This window comes from Erithacus rubecula, assembly GCF_903797595.1.
Source record: "Erithacus rubecula genome assembly, chromosome: 19".
Classification (NCBI taxonomy): domain Eukaryota; kingdom Metazoa; phylum Chordata; class Aves; order Passeriformes; family Muscicapidae; genus Erithacus; species Erithacus rubecula.
Window position 1 is genome coordinate 3,534,717 of NC_136671.1, and position 20,574 is coordinate 3,555,290.

General features: G+C 41.0%; 1 protein-coding gene and 1 long non-coding RNA gene across 11 annotated transcripts in view; one reads left to right on the forward strand and one right to left on the reverse strand.

The window, feature by feature from the left end:
- Positions 1-700: 700 nt before the first annotated feature.
- On the reverse strand, positions 701-14,100 carry LOC306810414. Its single transcript, XR_013776457.1, has 3 exons — positions 13,982-14,100; positions 10,453-10,589; positions 701-857 (listed from the first exon to the last, which is right to left on the reverse strand). It is a non-coding gene; the product is annotated as an uncharacterized lncRNA (long non-coding RNA).
- A 146-nt stretch (positions 14,101-14,246) lies between these two features.
- The window catches only part of CIT (citron rho-interacting serine/threonine kinase), a 69,404-nt gene continuing 63,076 nt past the window's right edge, over positions 14,247-20,574 (forward strand). For 5 of the 10 annotated variants that reach the window (XM_079322391.1, XM_079322395.1, XM_079322388.1 and 2 more), the window contains exons 1-7: positions 14,256-14,278; positions 15,081-15,203; positions 15,961-16,102; positions 17,364-17,539; positions 18,412-18,513; positions 18,698-18,840; positions 19,692-19,785. In XM_079322391.1, coding sequence (XP_079178517.1) covers positions 15,111-15,203; positions 15,961-16,102; positions 17,364-17,539; positions 18,412-18,513; positions 18,698-18,840; positions 19,692-19,785 — 750 coding nt within the window. In that variant the 5' untranslated portion in view covers positions 14,256-14,278; positions 15,081-15,110. Of the gene's footprint in view, positions 14,279-15,080; positions 15,204-15,960; positions 16,103-17,363; positions 17,540-18,411; positions 18,514-18,697; positions 18,841-19,691; positions 19,786-20,574 lie in introns of those variants that run through there. The other 5 variants (XM_079322393.1, XM_079322396.1, XM_079322390.1 and 2 more) reach the window with 3 other exon arrangements.

Below are 20,574 nucleotides of genomic sequence, written 5' to 3' on the forward strand. Positions count from 1 at the left end.
CAGAGCTTGGTAAGGGTGAAAAAACCAGAGACTTATTGTTAAACAGAAGGGAAAGAAAGCTGTTAGAGTATTAGCCAAGCAAGATGCAGTAAAATAAAAGACTATCCTAATTTTTCTCAAGGCTCAGTATCTCCACAGAATTTCTGACAAGTTTGTTTTTTTCCCAGGGTTATCAACATCACGTCAGGTAGAGCAGAAAGACCACTCATCCACCATGGTGACTCATAGCATTGAAGTCAGGGGAAACATCCCTTGACTGCTAAGGGGGTAAAGCATGGCCTGGATGACTCAGGAATGTCCAAGGACAGAGCCAACACCATGCTGTGCTCACCCTGCCTATGTGTAAGGAACAAGGGGTGCAAAGGGAAAAGAACAGGGGAACAGTTTGATTTGTAATATGGCACATAGGAGTTAGAGATGTAACTATTTTGTATTATAGGTTTTAGTCTCTGGGAGTTGTGAGGTTTGGAAGCATTCTGTAACAGTCTCTCCAAAAGTGCTGGGAACAAGCAAAACTACTCTGGACCTGGAGGAGTTGTATGGCCAATATTTCAGGCCAGCTTGCTCTGTTTGGGGTACACTACTGGCACCCTACCAACAATTTGACTTTGGTTCACACCTGGCCCTGATCTGACACACATGCTGCCTTGCACCTGAGGCTTCCTTTTGGCTTACCATGCTCCAGGGAAACTCTGGACACAGGATCCAAGCTGGCTTCTTCTTAGTGGAACAATCTTCTAACACTTAGGCCAAGAGGGCTCCCATCCTCACACAGCCTTTTGCCAGCTGCTGGGATTGCAGTGTGCCTTTGGCAGCATGTGACAGGCTGCTGGAGCTACTCAGAGCTTTTGGAGAAGCTGCAGAGAAACAAAAAATGTCTCAGGGACACGGTGAGCACAACAGGGTGCAGAGCAGAGCTGGGCTGGGGACATGCAGGGTGGCACTGCACACTCACATGAGAGGTGTTGGGTCTCAGTGCTCCCACACAAACCCAGCCATGGCTGGCTGCTTCTGCAGCCCACAGGAGGAGTAACGACAGAATGGTTCCATGGGGAGATGTACATCTACATCTAGACTGGTGCTGTGGTTTTTTTAATGAACTAGGTGCTTTCAGCAGTGGGTGTGAGTTCTCCCTCTTGAATCTTACCACATGACAGTGTTTGCCAAGCCTCTGTGGAAAAAACATTCCTATTAAGAATTAAAATACTTTTAATTCTTAACTGAGAATTAAAACTGAGAGAGATGTTATTGCTTGTATTTCTTTACAGCAAGCCCTTAGGTCCTAAAATTACCTGTCATGGTGTGGGCCATGGAGTTCTGCAACCATTAAATGATTGGACAAGACTGTGCTTTGTTGTAGGGAAAAATATTTGCTCACTATGATCTCGCTCTGCTTCTTAGGGATATGCTGTGATTTGTAATGACTTGTTTTAGGAATGTTGGTCTTTGATCTGGCATTACTGGATTGTAATTGACCACGTTGACACAAAGCAATGTGGGGTTTAATGCAGACTCTCTCTCACTGTTGTGGTCAATTATTTCATGATAATGGCAACTCTGCCAGGTATTTTTGCTTCATTGAGCAATTATGTTGTTATGGAAACTGGTATTCTATAAATTATCTGAAGAAAGGCCTGATTCACTTCATGGGAACAAGAAATTTTAAAGTTAAAAGTACAGGATAACAGGGTATTTTATTAGCTGTATACTTATTTGTGTAATTACTTATCCTTAGAGCTGTTAACTCCTTGGTGTAAATACCAGCACCTACCTGTCTGTGCAGGATCTGCTCCATGTGCACATCATTAGGAGCCAGACAATCCTGCCCAGGGGGAGGCATCCTGGGTATGTGCAGCACAGAAGATTTCAGAGGAGCATGTGCAGCACAGAAGCTTTCAGAGAAGCTTGTGCAGCACCCATTACCTATGAGAGTAATCCCCTTTCATGCCCTGAGCTGTTTCCTCAGCACTTTCCAAGAGCACGAACTACGATAAACATGTGGGTGGAAAACCATTGAACAGAAGTAATTAAGTTGCTCCTGGTGAGCTAAAGCTCATTCTACAAGGATGAGGAAGCCTGCATTAGCTTGAGGTTGTGCTATTCCCCAGCATCTTTCTCTTTTTTCACGCTTTCAAACTGTGATTTCCTCTGGTTCATTTTAACAGCTGAGTTACTAAAAAGAACTCTGTCACCTTTTACGTGCTCAGCTCACAGGACAAGGGGGCACACTGTCTCCCTGGGCCCCAGGAGTGCTCTGCATGGTCAGCAGCAATAACCTCTCCTCCTCTTGGTTCTGGAGGCACCTGGGAATCTGAATTTGCTATGTCAGCCTGGCCATGGAGAGACCTGCAAGTACCAGGGAACCACTTTCCAGATGATGTTTCCCTGAGTAGTGGGGTTTAATTTGGGAGGCAGTAATCAACTTTGGTATAAAAATAGCCAAGTCTTAATTTCTCCAGAAAAATTAAAATCCTGTGTCTTCTCATCCTTAGTTGTGGTTTCTAAATCCCCTTCAGTTCTGTCAGCACCCTTCCATTTCACAGAATGGCGAGTTGCCAGACTGGTGTATCATCTCCCTGGGGTCTGCTGCCCACGCTCAGGTATTCAAATTCAAACTAGCAGACTTTGTAAGAGTGCAGGACAGCTTTGGCTGGCAGGAAAAGATCTGGGTTTCTTACAAATGTGGTTACATATTGGTGTATGAGAACAATTCACAATGAAATGGAACTTGCCGTGAGTGATTTCCATTTTAAGCTCATGTTATGTATAGGAGTTTTCAAGAGAAAAAGAATTGCCAAATAATAGCTAAGACATACTGCTGAATTATGGATATTGCTTTCTGTTGTTTAATTACCTGCAGACTGCACTATCCTGTTGGAAAGAAAACAGCAGAACACTTTTCATCTGGCAAAATTATTTCTGTAGAATTAAAAAGAAAATTATTTTCCATCACTTGTACTGCTCAGAAAACCAATGTATCTTTTTTTACCCCATTTGGGGACCTGAATTACAAACAAAAGCAGGACGTAGAAAGCTTCTTTATTTTCTTGTTTTCTGCAAGCATAAGAACTCCTCTGTGCAGCACTATGCACAGATCCCTGGATGTGGCACATGGCATCCACTTTTGGAGAGGAAGCAAAACCAGACCTTCCCTAAAACTACACACCTTCCTCCCTGTACTGTCTGCTTTCCAAGGAGTCCAAAGCTCTTCACTGAAACTATAATGAGGCAACTCTTGGGGTGACATTGTCCTGTAATCCCTGTTCCCCTTTCACAGAGGGATGAGGAGAAGCCAAGGCAGTAACTTGCCAACAGCCCCAAGTGCCAAGGTCTGCAAATCTCATGATCGAGTTGTGACCTACAGTCTTAACCCTTAGATGCAGTTTCTCTTCAAGAGCCCAGTCATAAAAAGAAAACAAGAGTTCCTGTCAATATCTCTTTGCAATGACTACACTGCTTTAGCTTTTGAGTCAACTCCCAAGGATCAAGGAAGGAGCTGCTGTAAAACAGCTGAAGTCACAAATATATAACAGTGATGGTATAAAACAGCTGAATAGAACAAGAGCAAGAGAGAAGGCTGAAGCTCCAGAGGGCTTGAGATCAAAACACAAGAAACGTGAAAAACATGAAAGAGATTGGTCTTAAATACTAGAAAGGACCAATGGAGAGCATGAATCCGTATTACAGTAATTTTAGTGGTCCATTTTACTATATTTTTTAGATTTTAAATTATGAGATAAATAGTTCTTGTAATTTTAAAAAGTATTTCTTTATTCCTGCTGGGAGGACCTAGTTGACATCAGCTGTAAACGTGTTAGGACAGAAAAATCAAAGTGTTTAACTGCTGCGAGGCACTCTCATCATATCATAATGTCTTTTGAAGCAGTAATTCAATGATTGATCAGAGCAGATCTAATTAACTGACTACATTATATGAAAAAACAACCATGGAGAAAACTGTGATACTCTGGGTATCACATTCATCAGAATCTTTGCTCTGCTGCATGGGTGTGGGTGTTCTAAGGAAAAGCCAAACTTTCATTCAATAGATCACCTAAAAATAAACCTTAAGATTAAAAGTTTCCTTTCTCTTTCTATCCTGCCTTTCCCATATTATTGCTTTGCATACTTCTAGAAATTTTAGGAAGTGCATAGAACATATTTGTCACTAAAATATTCAGCATTAAGCTAACTGTTTAAATCTTTTATTCACCCACTCATTAGCTATATGGGGGTGAAATTTAGATGTGAACATTACCTTAATAAAGTGCCTTCTATTCTTGTTCCCCATTTTTGCATTTTGCTGTACAGCATTCCATGCCTGCAGGGGCTGGGTGAGCTCACTTGCATTGGGAATGACATTTATGAACATTTAGTGCAGCCTCAGTGTGAGTTCACAGCCACCTTGTCCCATGGGGTGTGTGAAGGCAGCAATGTGACAAAAAGGGAGCCAGATACTCTTCACTGGGATCAATGAATATGTTGACATGCTGTTGTAAAAAGATATAAAGGTTGGTGCATATTTTTCTTGCTCAATGGCCTTTCATCCAGGATTTAGAGAACTGATAAAACTCCACAGCAATCCAGGCTCTGGGTTTGGCTGAATGCCCTTTGATCTGTGATTCTCCTCTCACTTGTAGATCACATTATTTTCTGAAGCTTCACACCTTTGCCTGCCTAGAATGACATGAAATCAGCTTTGTTGAGCAGGAAGGGAAAAGTCATCAAAAAACATATTTTGTACATTATTTCAGTGCTGTGGGTTAGCTTGCCACTTATTTGGGTATCTGGTTTCTTTCAGCAACACTTTGCTATTAAAAGTATATCTTAGTTTAAATAAACATGTTTTTGCCTATTTTAGTCATCCTCTTTTAGGTCAGTGTCAGATGTAGCCTTATGTGAAGAATTTAATTAATTTTTGTTTTCCTTCACTGTTTTCATATAAAGCCACCATATAGACAGACGAGTTTTGCTTCCCCAAATTTACACTTACATGAAGAAATTTCAGTGAAGGCCAAAAACAAAGGCAGCAACTACCTTCCAAACATTCCATTATTGAATATCCTTGCAGAAGAGCCCTTATGGCTTCCCATTCCACAGTCTGGCTCATAATCCTTGCTATTCCCTGGGTCAGTTTTGTGCTATTCAGTATAAAATACACACTGTGTCAATTTTAATCCAATTATTTAACTCCAAAGGAGTAACCTATATACAACCAGCTGAAATATTTATGGGCTTGCCCTTCAAGTGTTTTTGTTTGTTGAGCGTTTCAGAACTCACTCAGTGAGAAAAAGGAGATGCTTGCACATAACATGATATGTCTGCAGAGCTCAGGAAATATCGTCTCACTTTTCAAAGCACACCAACAACCCTGTCCAGTGCAGAAGCCTCCTGGGAACTTGCTGTGGGCACGAAAGGTAAGAGTTTACTGGGGTTTTTTGTGTGTCTGCACATGCTTCACCCTTGGTTGCTTCTCTTTCTCTCCTGATGACTTATCAGCTCAATAAGGTGTAGCATAAATAACCTGCAGTGCTACAGCCACCAGAAATTGGAAAATCGTTCAGCAGCACAGCCTAAGAGCCACCCCAGCTGATGGGAGAAAGGCCTGTGGGTCAGGGAAGTGATTTATGGGAATCTTCCCTCAACTGCTACAGAATAAGCTACAGAAAAAGAATCTGGAATAAAGGAATTCACCTCTACGGAAAAGTACCTCACTCTACACTTCAAATGTTTTGTTTTTAAAGCTGGAGTTGTATTTATAGAAATTAAAATGGGGTTCCCCTGTGCCAGCCTTTGTATCTATTATTCTAACATGCTTCTATTGAACTTGTCTGGCTTTCTGCTACCATTAGTTGTATCTCTTAGTTGTAAGTCTGTTGAACCCTTCCTTTATCTCAATTCTTTGAAGAATAAGAATAGTTTGAGTAGCTGGAGAATGCTGCCTATGCCAGTGATTGTGTTTATAAAACAGAAACATTATGTTTCTCTTTATTTGCAGTAATTTTAAATGGAAAATGCATCTATTGTTTGTGTTGCTCTGAAATTATGTATCGCTCTTTCAGACACCTGAGGGCCCATTATCACCTCCTGAATTTCTGTGTTTGTCTGTGAGAGAAAATGCCCTTTATTGTCCTATCTCAGAAACACCATCTCATCAATTGGGAACCGATTTAGAATTCTTTTAATTCAGCAGATCATTAGAATATATATGACACTTCCAGGGAAAATTAAACCACGTGGAAGCAATAAAAGACTGGCAGTTATGTCTGATCAACAGTAATAGTCCAGCATCTTGGGAGAAAATAACGTATTTTAATTCAGAAGCCTATCAACATTTAGCAAAGCTGAATTTTGTATTTTCAGCCCATTACAAAAATACCAGTATTTGGAATTCAGTTATGTATTGTTTTGTGTGCGTTTTGTTGTTGTTGTTTTGTAATTTTTTGGTGTGGATAAGGGGGAAGGGTGAAAAGACAGACAGCTGCAAGGACTTGCAGCACATTCTCATTCTTTATTTTGTTTGACCTGATTTAACAAGCTTCCTCTGTTGAAATATCATCAGCTATGTCGGGAATTATGTCAGGAAGCACAATATGTGCAGTGTGGGTGAGTGAGCTTGCAAAAACTGTCAATGAAGATCAATTATAGGAATTTTTGAATTACACATTAGATAAGAAGCAGATGACTTCTTTTCCCTTGCAACTGCGCCGTTAACTATTCTTGTCTGAATTAAAATACTGCCATAGAGGAGTGAAAATCTGTCACTGAGCGTCACAGGCTGCCCAGGCTTATTGATCATTCTCTTCTTTACGACTGAGGTCCTGCAGAGCCACGGTTTTGGCACGGAGCTGTGTGCAGATGAAGCCAGAGAGCAGCAATCCACTAACAGCCCACGATTTATATGCAGCTTGGGCAGAAATGGCCCTTTACAAATGACTTGGTAGGCATGAAAAGAAAAATGCTATTTCAGAGTTGCCATTTTCTGATGTGTTGGTATTGCTGAATGATGCAAAGGGGGCTGTGTGTCCTCCTATCACACCACAGCTGGGCAGGCAATGACAGGGGGGACAGCCTTGTTCCTGCACCTTCCTTGTTTATAAAGACCTTGGATCAGCCTGTTCATTGGATACTTCTGAATGTGGAATAGCATTCTTTGTCCCAAGAGACTACATATAGGAGGGGAAGACTTTTGCAGACTCTACACAGCTGTTGAACACCACTGCCAGCATTTCCTGGCTGTGCCTCTGGCTCAGTTTGGAGCTGAATTCCAGAAAACAAGTGGGATTTAAAGAACCCTTTCCAAGAGAGAAGTAGCAGCTCTTATTCACAGGAACTAGATACATCATCTTTTGAGGCTGGGATACTGAAAGGAATCAGAATGAAAACCAGGGACACATAGGACAGAAGTGCAACAAACTATGCAGCCTGTGTGCAAATGTCTTTTATTCCATCATCTTGTATTCTAACTAATCCTTATTTTGTAGAGTGTGTTCATAAAAGAATAGGTTGATGCAGAACCCAGATTCCTCCACTGATTTAAACGCTGTCTTCTGGAGGATTGAAAGTAGTAGCTGGTTGTTAGCAAATAACAATTACTTAAGGTAGATTTTTTTAAAGTTACTGTTAGTTTTTGTCATTTTGAGGTTGGCTATTAGGCTTTTCTTGATAGCTCTTTGATATGAAAAGCTGACTACTTTCATGCTTAAAAGGTTTAACATGTGGGGTGTGCCAATTCTGCATCTCCCCCCTCATTTCCAAGGGACTAACTGCTATTAATTGTTCCCATCCACTGGCATAATTCATTAATGCTGCAACTGATCCATTTCAACTTTTAGAGAAGCAATGCATGAGATCCATTGCTCTGAGGAAAGCTGGAGAGCAAAGTGGTGAGAAAATATTCTACCTTAGTACTTAGGTAATTAATTCAATTATAAAGAAATTTGAAATAATAGTATAAACCTACCTTTACTAAAAAGTTATTTTCAAAACAAAAGTCGACCTGCAGTACTTTAAAAACCAGGGGGAAAAAAAAGCCTGTTTTTATTCAGGAAATGTTTATTTCACAGAAACTCTTTCACATGGAGTTTCCATCCTCTTTCAAGATTTGTATTTTTGTATCCAGCCTTTGGCTAAAAATGGCAAAATGCAATTCCTTGGCAGACCATGAGCATTGCACCATTGCATCAACTTCCCACCTTCCCTTTTTTTTTTTTTTTTTTTTTTTTTTTTTTTTTTTTTTTTTTTGAGGAAGAATATACTGGGTTTGGAGCCTTTTCCTTCCAGGTAGTAAAGGAAATTTAAAAGTGTGAGAAAACAATGTGAGCCAGACCAATCACCATGAGAAATGCTGAAAAGCACTCCAAAAAAAGCAATTTGACCATGCAGTGACCTCCAAAGCAGCCAGAAATTGTCATTCACTTCCTTTATGAACCTTAAATTACTTCACTGCTTGTCAGTGTTATTTCTTAATCACTTATTCATCACAATTCTTAACATGGAAAAGCTGTTTAAAAATGAGAATCCCACAATAGTCACTGTAAAATATCTCTTGGCCTCCAAGCAAACATTATAGAACTAATTCTAGAAGGCTTAAATAAAGTAACATGTAGGCTGTCATTGCCGAGTTCTTGGGGACAGGAACGAACACACCCACTCAGAGCAAGAACATCTACAATCCATAAGGTACCAAAATCGTGATTCCAGATTAAAAAATAGGCAGGCAATCAAATCTAAATTTCTTTCAGTCTTACCTGGAAGAGTCCTTTGACATTAAAACTGTCATTGCCTCACCTTCTGCTTTTATTTATACTCTGTACAAAGTGCTACTGTTGTTCTTTTTTACCTTATTCATGCTGCCCATCTTGCTATAGGGTTGCAAAGCACAGATTATTGGTTACTGGAGTTTTGGGGATAAATCTTCAAAGGAAAAAGACAGAGTTTCTTTCAAGTTCAATTACACAAAGAATCCAAGTCTACCTCTGTATCTTAAATCATCAGTTAGTAAAGATTTGGTTTGTTTTTTTTAATAAAAGCCAGCATAATTTTAACAGACATATTTTGTTTCATCTATTTTCGTACTTAACTTTGATACTTCAGTCAGATGGGATTTGTTTTTGTAACAAAATACTTGGGCATTGATGCCCAATCCTACAAACAAGCCAATTATTGCTGTAGTTGAGGAAATGATGGCTTTTCTGTGGATTTGTTATCTAAAGCAAAGAAAAGAGTCCTGCTGTGAACATCTAGAATTCATTCACCCTAGGACCAACATCTGATTAAATTTTAATAGTAAGTTTTAATTGTGCTTTCAAAAGAGTTCTGTCCCTTCACCATAGAGATATCACTGTTTTTGGTTTGTTTTTTTTCCTTTTGGAATCTAAGTAAAATATAACTGGATATGGCCATTTTTACATGATTATGCTATCTAAATTCCAGAGTAATTTAATGTTATGTTAGATGCAGTTGCCATCTGATAAGCAGCACCTGTCCTGTTCTAGGTTTTATCTTGTAAACCAGAGTTGCCTTTCCTTCCCCATCAATGAAAACATGCAAGTGGTTCTTTAGGACATTTAAAACAAAACATTTTTTATAATGGCTCAGATACTTCATCAGTTTTGCTTTAATTAAGCTCCTGTCACCTGTTGCTGTGCAACATGTAATTCCCATTAAGTCATGACAAATGTAGTTTTCAGCAGCTCCAGGAGATGTTAATGTGAACACATCAATATTCATGTGTCTTGACAGATCGTGAGGTTTAATAAATTGCTTTCTATAAAATAATTTTTGTGGAATCAGGGGTGTTCCTGTGATAGCACAAAGCGTAAAGCTGAGATATATGAAATATCATTTGCTTTTCACTGCATCTACAAGTTAATAAATTATTTCTCTGGAAAGCAATGAGGGATTTGTTTTAGGCTAAATATAAAAAAAAAATGTGGAAGACAATTAGGATTAAAAAAGCACTTCACTTTCATGTGTTTAAATGCTCAGTTTGCACATAAAGAAAGATTCTTAGTGACCCAATTCTGTTACTATTTCATTTTGGTCACACCAGAAATTTATCATGATTATGTTTTGGCTTCCAGGGAAATTCAACATATGGCTGTGTGTTAGTAGAGTGTGGTCAGAACTAAGCAGTGTGTGCTGGAACAAGGAACCCCCAGAACTGGGATTTGGTCTGAAGAGCATCATCACATATGTCTGTTTGCATTTTTATGAACAAATCAAAAGATAGATGACAACTATGTATCTAATAGGAAGGCCCTGTGTTTTAAAAACTGGTTTAATGGATTTTACTTCTGTAAACATAAAGAAAATAGAAGCAAGACATAAAACCCTCAGTGAACATTAGAACTTGTATAATACAATTATTAGCATATTGCTATTACAAACAAAAAAGGCCTTTAATATTTTAGTCAAAATAACCTTGAAGAATATTATCTCTGTGCCTACCTTCTAGTGAAAGTCTATGGAAGAAACAGCAAACAGCCTTTCAGGTCTTTTAAAGTTTCATTTCCTTTTTGCTTAGCCCAGTAGGATGACAACAGAGTGGTCTTTTTCCAAAAATTCTCAGGAGGAAATTAAAAATACTGCAGAAGGAAAGACAATATAATTGTTTTCCTGGTGATTATTTCTCTTTGCCTTCACATCTTTGATAAGGAATTTACTTTCCCCTTCCATAACTCTTCTTCCCAAATCTGTGTTGTGCAAATATTCCTGTCCCCTGTAGTGTGCATGACTACTATGTCAGTCACTTTGTGACAGTTTGGGAAAAGAAAGTGGAACAAAATGTGCCAGGGATCCAAGGATTATTTAGGTCTCATTAAGCAGTGGTGAGAGCTACACATAGCAAGGGTTTATGACAGCACTGGAGTCAGCCAAGTCAAACCCTTTATTTTGAAACAGGAAGTGGTCACCCAGGTGTGATCAGGGCTGAAGAGTGAACTTGGTTTATTACAAGCTCTTTTAAATATTGGTGAGTTAGAGGAAGGGATAGAGCTGATAATGGAGAATTAATTTTTTTGTTTCCATACAGAATTATAGATTATATATTGGCATATAGATTAGCTATGGTAAAGGCTTGCTGAAGAGCATGGTTTATTTCTGGGGTCCACATCCCCTGGAAGCCTTGCCTGCAGACCCACCTGCATGAGTAGCATTACAATTTGGAAAGAATATAGCTGAAAAGATTTGCATGGGAAGACAAATAAACAGGTTTTTGCTCATGCTTAGCTCTTAGCATTGTGATAGCACAAGGCCTGTTTATTGTTTTCTAAGCATATATAAATTCATTAACACCTTGGGCACAGCCACGAGTGTCTCAGTGCTCCACAGATGAAGATATTTCTGAGTAATGCTGCTGTAAATACAGAAGTGCACAGCCAGATGGTGTTGGGGGAGACTTGGCAGCTCTCTGCCCATTAGAATATGGTGAGGTTAGTTAGGATGAGCATCTGAGCACCAGGTTCTTGCCAAAAAGCTGGGGTACCTGCCTGCCTGGTGGTTTACTTCTACATTTACATGGTATCTCAGACCTCAGGCAAGCCTGAAGGGTATTCCTGTGACAAGCAATCCTGGGAACAGGCACCTTGGAGCACAATGCAACAGCATGAGGGAGGAGAATTTGGGCCAAGGAAATAAAGGGAAACCCCAACTATTATAATAAAATAATGTCAAACAGATGGTAACCAATTCAGTGCTTGGTGAGATGTCAAAACATGTTGAGCACCATATTGGGACCTGCTTAGGGAAAATCACAGAGCTATTCATTCTGTTACACTTTTGAACAACCTATTAATTTAATAGTAGGAATAAGCTCTTGCTTTGTACAGTTGCAGGTCTGCAGCTGCTCCTTCCAGTTAAGTGAGGTTGTACCCAGGAGCAGCTGGCAAGTTCAAGGAGTGAAATTTGGCTGTTACAAAGAACTGGTGCACTATGATTTCTCTTGGTAAAAATATCAAAGATAGGAAGGAATAATTTCACTCTGAAGACTCCAGATGATCAATTTAAAGTAAAAGAAAAGATGTGTTCTTCTGAACAGGTATGTATTTTTTCACCTGAGCCATCAGAATGGGTACTAGGTTTTAGCACTGAACACTGCAGAGTTTTTCTCTCTCTCCTCTCCTTCCCTCTTCTGCCACTTCAGTTGTTTTCTTACCATTTGATAACAGTTCTGGTGCAACTGCATTTTTGTGCTATTATTTCATTTTGCTGTAGACATTCTGTTTATATAAGTCTGTTACAGAGCAACAGAGAAGGAAAAAAACCCCAGTACGTGATCTTGTATCACCTGGCAGCTTCTAGCAAAATATGTGTTTCAAGGCCTTCTTAAAGGGAATCAATCTAACTTGTGTCTTCACCTAAATCATGAGGAAAACTGTATCTGTCCCAAAGGCTTGTAAGAGCCAGATTCTTTGCTTGCAAACACTAAAAAAAAATTCTTTATTTGGAAAAATTAAATTATAAACTCGTAAATCAGTAAACTGATGCTATTGCTGAAGCTCTTGGGCAGCTGAGGGAGATCCAGGTTCAGCCAAGCAGCTCACCTGGCTGGTTAAATTTGGGATACTGTGTGGGACACCCAGAGCCAGCATTCATGTTCTGAAGGGGAAGGGGAGCATTAATGTACATGAGATGAGACCCTTAATGACCCATCTCCTCTCCCAGTGTGTGGATCAGCTGTTCCACACCCTGCAGGCAAGAGGGAAGGAGAATCAGCCACACCTTGTGATCAAACACAATACAGAAGTGAGCTGTTCAGAAGAACCCAGGGCTTCTGCTTCCCCCATTTTCTAAATGCAAACTGATCTGCAGGCACGGTGATATCCCCAGTGGAATCAGAAACAGTGGGGGTATTTAACAGGAACTCTGGCAGTTAAAACAGAGGGGGTTAATGGTATTTGCTGAGCAGACAGGCTGGAGAAAGGGAAAGACACAGGAGCCTGAAGTTCTCCTAGCTTGGTTGGCAGACAGTAAGACGTTCAAAATCAAGGGTAGAGCACCTTTAGACATGGCAGGGCTTCAATGTCAGGGCAGGATGCAGTATTTTACTGAAATGCACTGCCATGGCAATTGCCCAGTTCATGCACAGGAAGCTCTTCACTGCATTTCTGTCTAAGAGCTGATCTCTCCTGGGCAATGCAGATGTGGGTGAGACACGGCCAATGACAGTGTCCTGAGTGGAATCCAAACCCAAATTGGCAGTGCAGGTAGTGGACAATAAATTAGATTTTAAAAACTCTTTCAGGCTTTGTAACTTGAAATGAACCCACCTATGTAAGTTTGAGACAAGAAATACACCAAAAATATGTCAGTGCTCCAGAGGTGGACTGGGGGAGGTGAAAGGAAGCACTAATCTGTAAAGTGATTAGTATAAAGTCAAATGTAATAAATCCATCAGTGCATTATTTGCCCAGTTAGATGCCAAAGCAATATTAACAACATTAAAATGAATGTTAGAGAGCAAACTATTTTATGCCACTAATTATTTTCAAGGACCACGACACCAGTCCGGTACAGATACTGTAACAAGGGGTTGTGTTTTGCAGCCGTGATGGCTGCAGCTCACATCAGGGCTCCCTGCCATGTCCATGGACATCGCACGGATCCATCGGATCCATCCTCACACAAGGTCACCCTGCATCCCACTCAGCGTTCTGAGCCTTGCTCTCTGACAGAGGGCGAGCCTTGCACCAGAGCTTCACTTGAAAGTTAATCACCCTGTAGCTGAATAAAACGGCCATACAAAAAGGGCCATGAAGGTCAGGCAAGCATTTTATAGAGGGAAATTTAAAGCTTCTGAAAACCTTTCCACTTCCCCTCTGGCTGCCCTACCTGGCAGCAGCTGCTGCCAACGATGACGTGTAGGGTAGGCTCGAGCCAGCTCCCCTCAGAACTACTGGGAATGAGTCATTTTTTCCCTTTTACGAATTGGTAAAGGTAAACAAACAAAGCAAGAAAAAAATACGTGAAGTGCACGTACATGCGCGAGCAAACCCGTGAGGGCAGAGCAGCACCAGCAGTGTCCGAGGGCCCTCCAGTGCTCCTTCCGGAGCTGCGGAGGCCCCGCGGCACCGCGGCCCCCTCAGGGCCCCCTCAGGGCTCCCTCAGGGCCCCCTCAGGGCTCCCTCAGGGCTCCCTCAGGGCTCCCGCCCGCACGGGGCTGCCGCCACACCCGGGCAGGGCTTCCGGCCCCGCCGGCCTCCCATTGGCCCGCGCCGCTGTACCGGAAGTGACGCCAGGATACCACGCCCACCGCTCCGTTCAAACGCTGGCGGCGGTAAAAGTGGGGCGCCTCGGGAGCGGGGTGACTGTGAGGGGCTGAGGGCGCCTCGGGAGCGGGGTGACTGTGAGGGGCTGAGGGCAGTTCGGGAGCGGGGTGACTGTGAGGGGCTGAGGTGGGCTCGGGAGCAGGGTGACTGTGAGGGGCTGAGGGCAGTTCGGGAGTGGGGCGGCTGTAAGGGGCTGAGGGCAGTTCGGGAGTGGGGCGGCTGTGAGGGGCTGAGGGAGGCTCGGGAGCGGGTGACTGTGAGGGGCTGAGGGAGGCTCGGGAGCGGGTGACTGTGAGGGGCTGAGGGCAGTTCGGGAGTGGGGTGACTGTGAGGGGCTGAGGGAGGCTCGGGAGCGGGGTGACTGTGAGGGGCTGAGGGAGGCTCGGGAGTGGGGCGGCTGTGAGGGGCTGAGGGAGGCTCGGGAGCGGGGCTTGGGATGGAGCGGCTCTGAGGGGGACTCGGGTCCGCCCTGCAATCCCCGGAGTCTGGGGGGCTCCGCGCCCTCCCAGCGAGGTGTTGGGGTCACTGTTCCTGGAGGTGTTTAAGGAAAGACTGGCCGAGGCGCTGAGTGCCGTGGGGAAGTTGGCACGGTGGGGTTCGCTCACAGGTTGGACTCCCTGGTCTCGGGGGTATTCAACATAATTGCTTCTTTGCTTCTCCCTACTTGAATTGCTCCAGGCGCGTTTGAACTTAGAAATTTTATACCCCCAGGAAGCGTAGATATTACTTAAACTACATTCCCTCTCATCATATTTTTACTTAGAGTCAGCCAATCAAGTGCTTCCTGAATGTCCCTGTTCCCTTTTTCAGGTGGTTGTTTATATCAGATAAGCTGTAAAGATGTTGAAGTTTAAATGTGGAGCCCGAAATGTGGAGGCAGAACCCGTGGAGCCCATCACCAGCCGAGTTTCTCGGCTAAACCTGCTCTTTCAGGTGAAGAACATTAGCCTGGGAGCTGATCTTGGTTTTGTCTGTGTCTATTACCAGTATTAAAAATTACAGCTTTGCCTGTTTGGATGCTGAAACCATGCCTGTGTCATGCTTTGGGGTAAAATAAAGGGATAATTAGATGAAGTTCAAAGTGTAGCTGGTTTTCACAATATTCAGTGGATAGTAACTGGTCTTATGTTTTGTGTGTCTGTTGATGTTTTAGCCTGATGGATTTTTCCACATAAAGATGGAATATTGCTTTCTGTGCCCTGTAATCTTCAGTTTTTTTCATGAGTGAAGGAGCTGTGGGTTTGTCCCAAATGAATTTTCCTAAGGGGCTGCTTTTTCATCATCTGACCAACAGCTTTTCATTCTAGAGCTACTCTTGATGCTGATGTCTTATATTGTTTGTATCATGAAAAAAACCTGCATGATGCAATGTCAAGAGAAAGGCCAGTCAGATCAGAGTCATCAGGAGAATATAGATTGTTAAAATTTGAATCACAGCTTTCTTGAAACTGTTAGTTTAGCTGTTTGAAACTTTAAAGGACTGCTTTGTCTAAAAGTACCTGTAACAACTATTACAGATAGGCATAGTGAGTTGATATATTTACCTCACACTTCTGTATCATTTGCCTAATTTCTGAGGTAGTGATCTTTAAATGGATAATATATAATCTGCTCTATACATCTGTTATTGATTTGAGGCTTTTCATTGTTGTCTGAGACTCCATCTGCTGTTGCTGCTTTTTTTTTCCAGGGGAAGCCACTCTTTGTGACTCAACAGCAGATGTCTCCTCTCTCCCGGGAAGGCATCCTTGATTCATTATTTGTTCTTTTTGAAGAATGCAGAAACCCTGCTTTAATGAAAATTAAACATGTTGGCAACTTTGTCAAGAAGTGTAAGTTTGTTTAGACTAATTTTCAGGTGTCACTTTATAAAACAGTTCTTAAGAATCTGGCTGTTAAAGTAATGCTTTAGTTGCTTTGATTGTAACCCAGGACTTTGAGCATCTGATTTTTTGTTGGCAGACTCAACTCTGCAAAGGGGATCTTGGCAATCTTAGTAAGGATTTGTTCAGGTCTGAGAAGATCAAATGCAAGTGCTTTTGAAGTGCTGTGACTCAAATGTGCCTCCTTCTTAGTCTGTACTGTATTTATATTTGAGGAGGTACTTTCTTGGAAAGTGAGTACTGGCTACAACAAAGCTCTGAGTGTGCACCACAGGAGGATGTCAGAAGTTGAGAGCAGGATAGTAACCATGAGAAAAAAGGGATTTGAGAGAGAGACTTGATAATCCCTGGCTCTTTTCACCTTTTGGATTTTGTGTGTTACCCGAGTTTTTCATGTGTAACTTGTAAAGAGTATTTCTGTGCTTCAGAAATACAGCTCCTAAAGGAGTAAATATTTTATTGATAATGCGCTCAGATTCCTTTTGGGGAAGAAAAGAAAATTTCCATCAATTTTTCCATAGCAGAAAGATATTTGATTTCCTATAATGTGTTGTGCCCCCTGTTATAATTCCACCCAATGGTTTGTAGATATTTTTAGCAGACAGTGATTTTCAGCTAGTTTGAAGAATTTTTAGAGCAATCTCCCATGAGTGAATGATTATCACAGTGCATGCTGGCTGGAGCTAGTCAGTGGGAAACTTGAGCTGAGTATCTGCAATAAATGTCTGTGGTTGGCTGTTAGACAATGGACTGGTGCCTCCCTCAGGCAGAGGAGCAAACCCTGCCCCTGGACCAGAATTTGCTGGGTTCAAAGCCCTCATGTTTAGAGAATATACTTTTATTGATAAAGGATGGCTGGAAAGAAATTAGAAACCAAAGAGGTTCTCACCCTCTGATGTTATGAATGGGACAGAATTATGGTTGCTATGGGAACTGTCTTAGCATTTCCTGATCCTTTTGTGTGTACCATATTTCAGACTTAACTCTGCATTGATACGGTCTTTTTCTAGTTCTGATGCATGCTGTTATTTTTAAGAAGCATATTCTGGAAAGATTTAACATTTCTTGAGAATCTGGAACTAAATGTTGGGATTTTTTTGGTTTTGGTTTGCTGGGGCTTTTTAAAATTTTATTCCCTAAGTTTCAATGTTGTCTCTTTATTATAAAATGCCAGTTGCCAAATGTAAAAATAAGTATTTTATTTTTATAGATGCAGAGGCTGTTGCTGAACTGAAGGAATTGCAACCCAGTGTGAAGGACTTTGAAGTAAAGAGTGTGGTTGGCTGTGGTCACTTTGCAGATGTCAAAGTAGTGAGAGAGAAAGTCACTGGTGATGTCTATGCTATGAAGGTGATGAGCAAGGAGTCCTTGCTGGCACAGGAGCACGTATGTATATTTCTCTGTTATGAGAGCAGGAGGATAAACTGCAATTTGTTGAACACTTCCTTTCTGTCACTATTATTAGAACTGAGTTAAAAATATATCTTGAGAAAGTTCATCCTACATTTCAGTTAAGCAATAAATTTGTGTGTAGTTTTGCTGTGCTTAAAAGTTGTTGTCACAGTCTAGGAGTCTGTTGGGTGAGGTGCCATCCTCAGGTACCTAAACATGGCCCTTGTAAAGAGCTTCCCATCTAATTATAAAAAAAGAAAAACAGATGACAAAAACACTGAATCAGTATTGATCTTGATGATGATGATGGTTTGAATTTTCAGACAATCTATTCATTAAGGTTTTTTTATTTTAGAGCGAAGCAGAATGTCAAGAGTGGGTGTGAAGGCAAACTGTGGTGACTGGATTTTTATGGAGAGCCTCTCGCTAGCTTGAGAAATGTGTTACTTGGAAACTTAAAAAAGGGATAATGGAGGTTTTTCTCATAGTTTGGTGAGAAGCAGAAGTTAATCTTTGCTGACATGAGATGACAAGTAGGACAGAGATACTCCATGAGAGACCTCATGAATTTATACAATATCTGCATCAGTTGTTCCCAGTACATGGTGCAGTAAGGTTACTCCTGGTATCCCTCAGCATTGTTTGTGGCTAGCAGAAATGGAGCTTGATCAAAACTAGCCTTTCTGGGGCACAGATTGACAAGAAAGCCACGTATGGTACTACCCTCACATGGCACTTGCTCAGGAAACAGCACTTAATAATTTCTGTGTAATTTTTTTGTGATGTGTGCCAAGTTTTTCTAAAACTAGGGTATTCTAATATATTCTCACTCCCTCTCATGATGTAACTGAACACTTTTTTGGTAGGTGTCATTTTTTGAGGAAGAACGCAGCATATTAGCTCAGAGCACCAGTCCATGGATTCCACAGTTACAATATGCATTTCAAGACAAGAAAAATCTCTACTTGGTAATGCCGAGTCTTTGATTTTCTCCTCTATTGAATGCCATTGTTCTTCTATTAAAGAATGATGTGATGGTTGAAATGTGCTTGTTTTCTGTAAATTTTCCTGCACTGCATAGCACTGCCCAGTGTCATACTGGGGACTTGAATGGAATATCTTGTATATCTGTTCCTTTAAAACTGTATGTAGGTTATGGAATATCAGCCTGGAGGGGACTTGCTGTCACTCTTAAACAGATATGAGGAGCAGCTGGATGAGAATATGGTGCAGTTTTACCTTGCAGAGTTGGTTTTGGCCATTCACAGTGTCCATCAGATGGGTTATGTCCACCGGTACGTAAAGGTTGCTTTGGGTGCTTCTGTGTTCTGTTCCTCCTTCAGTACTTCACATGCTGTGTCAGAAGACAAAATTAGAAACTTAATCAGACTCCCAACTATAATTGTGGCTCAGGGCATTAACTTTGATGTAAAGTTCAGGCCGATATCAAGAAAGGATTGTTACATACATTTTTCTGGAGGCTCAGTAAGAAGAAGCCTTAGTGTTGCCCTATAAAAAATTTAAATCTTTTCCATGGATTACTGCTTTTGGCATCAAATACTATGGGAACTGAATGTAATTGTTAAAAATTGCTGTGTGCTGATTGGTGAACAGGGCAGTATAGGATGTTGGAGTAGTTAAGTATCACAGAATTTTCTCTCCAGGCTTGGAGACTGTTACTGTGTGCATTTTCAAATCATGTTGGTATTTAAAGAAATTCCATTCTGAGGGTGTGGAGATGTTAGGAAGTATTTTATGTTCCAAGAGTTTGTAGTGGCTTCACTTAGAGCATAGCTGTGGCTTTCTAATGCAAGGTCACTGGCTGAATTTGGAAGATGTGCAGAATAAGTTGTGAGGGCATTTGGGAAGAAAACTACAAAATACTTTACTGTAACTCAGTTACAGTGTGGTAAAGGTTCAAAATCCCCTTCTCTTTTCATCTGCTGTCAATAATTATTAACCTTCCAGGAAATAAGGGGAACTGTAATACTTTCATATTTACTTGGAAACAGGGCAACTGTTGGGAAAAAACTCCCGCTTGAAAGGCTTTATGCATGTGGTTGAGTATAGCTGAATATGCTGTTACCTGAGTGTGACAGTAGGGAATGGTCTGGAAAGGTCCTGATTGCTTTCTTGTGGCTTACAGGGATATCAAACCAGAGAATGTTCTTATTGACCGAACAGGACACATCAAACTGGTGGATTTTGGCTCAGCTGCCAAAATGACAGCAAACAGAACGGTAATAATGTGGATTTTAACCATGTCTGTGGCTTGTTTGGATGGTCCAGTTGAAAATGGAAAACTAACTTTGATTACACCTTGCTCTTCTCTCTTCTGCCTTTCTTGTCTACTATGGAATCTATTCACAATTTTATTTTTCCCTTTGTGAATGACTTTTCAAGCATGAGCTCAAGTATCTTTTTCAGCCCTCAGTAGATACATATTTGCTTATTAAAATATTAATAGACAAGAAAGGTAAAGGTAAGTTTGATTTCTCATGGTGCTTCACTGTGATACTCAATCATACTTCCACAAGTTCTTACAGTGTTTAAAGGAGGACATGGATTTATAGTTGGAATGAAAATTGTGCCTATTGTAACTAAGGTGACATAACTTCGGAAACTGGGGAGCTCTTGATCAAAATGAGTCACATTTAAATATTCTGGGCTTCACTCCCCAGAAAGTACTGCATCAAATCTAAATCAGGGGAGCTTTTTATAAGTTGCTTGTAAGTTTTGGTAACTTACATTGAAAATTTTTAAAATTTAAATGTATCTAAGTGAGAACATGAAGTTCTGAACCATATTTCTGCCTTGTTTTACAATTTTTATTTTTCCATAAAATTTTCTTTGTAATGTGATTCTTAATATCCTGTTTTCCCTGTTCTTACATGTTCAGTTCTTCTCTGCATGCATTTTCCTTTTAAATTTTTTCTTCACACTGTCTTTTCAGCCACTCACAGGTTTTTGTGTTAGCCTGCCTGCTGTTTTGTTTCATTCTTTATGCCACTCAGTACAAAAATGATTGC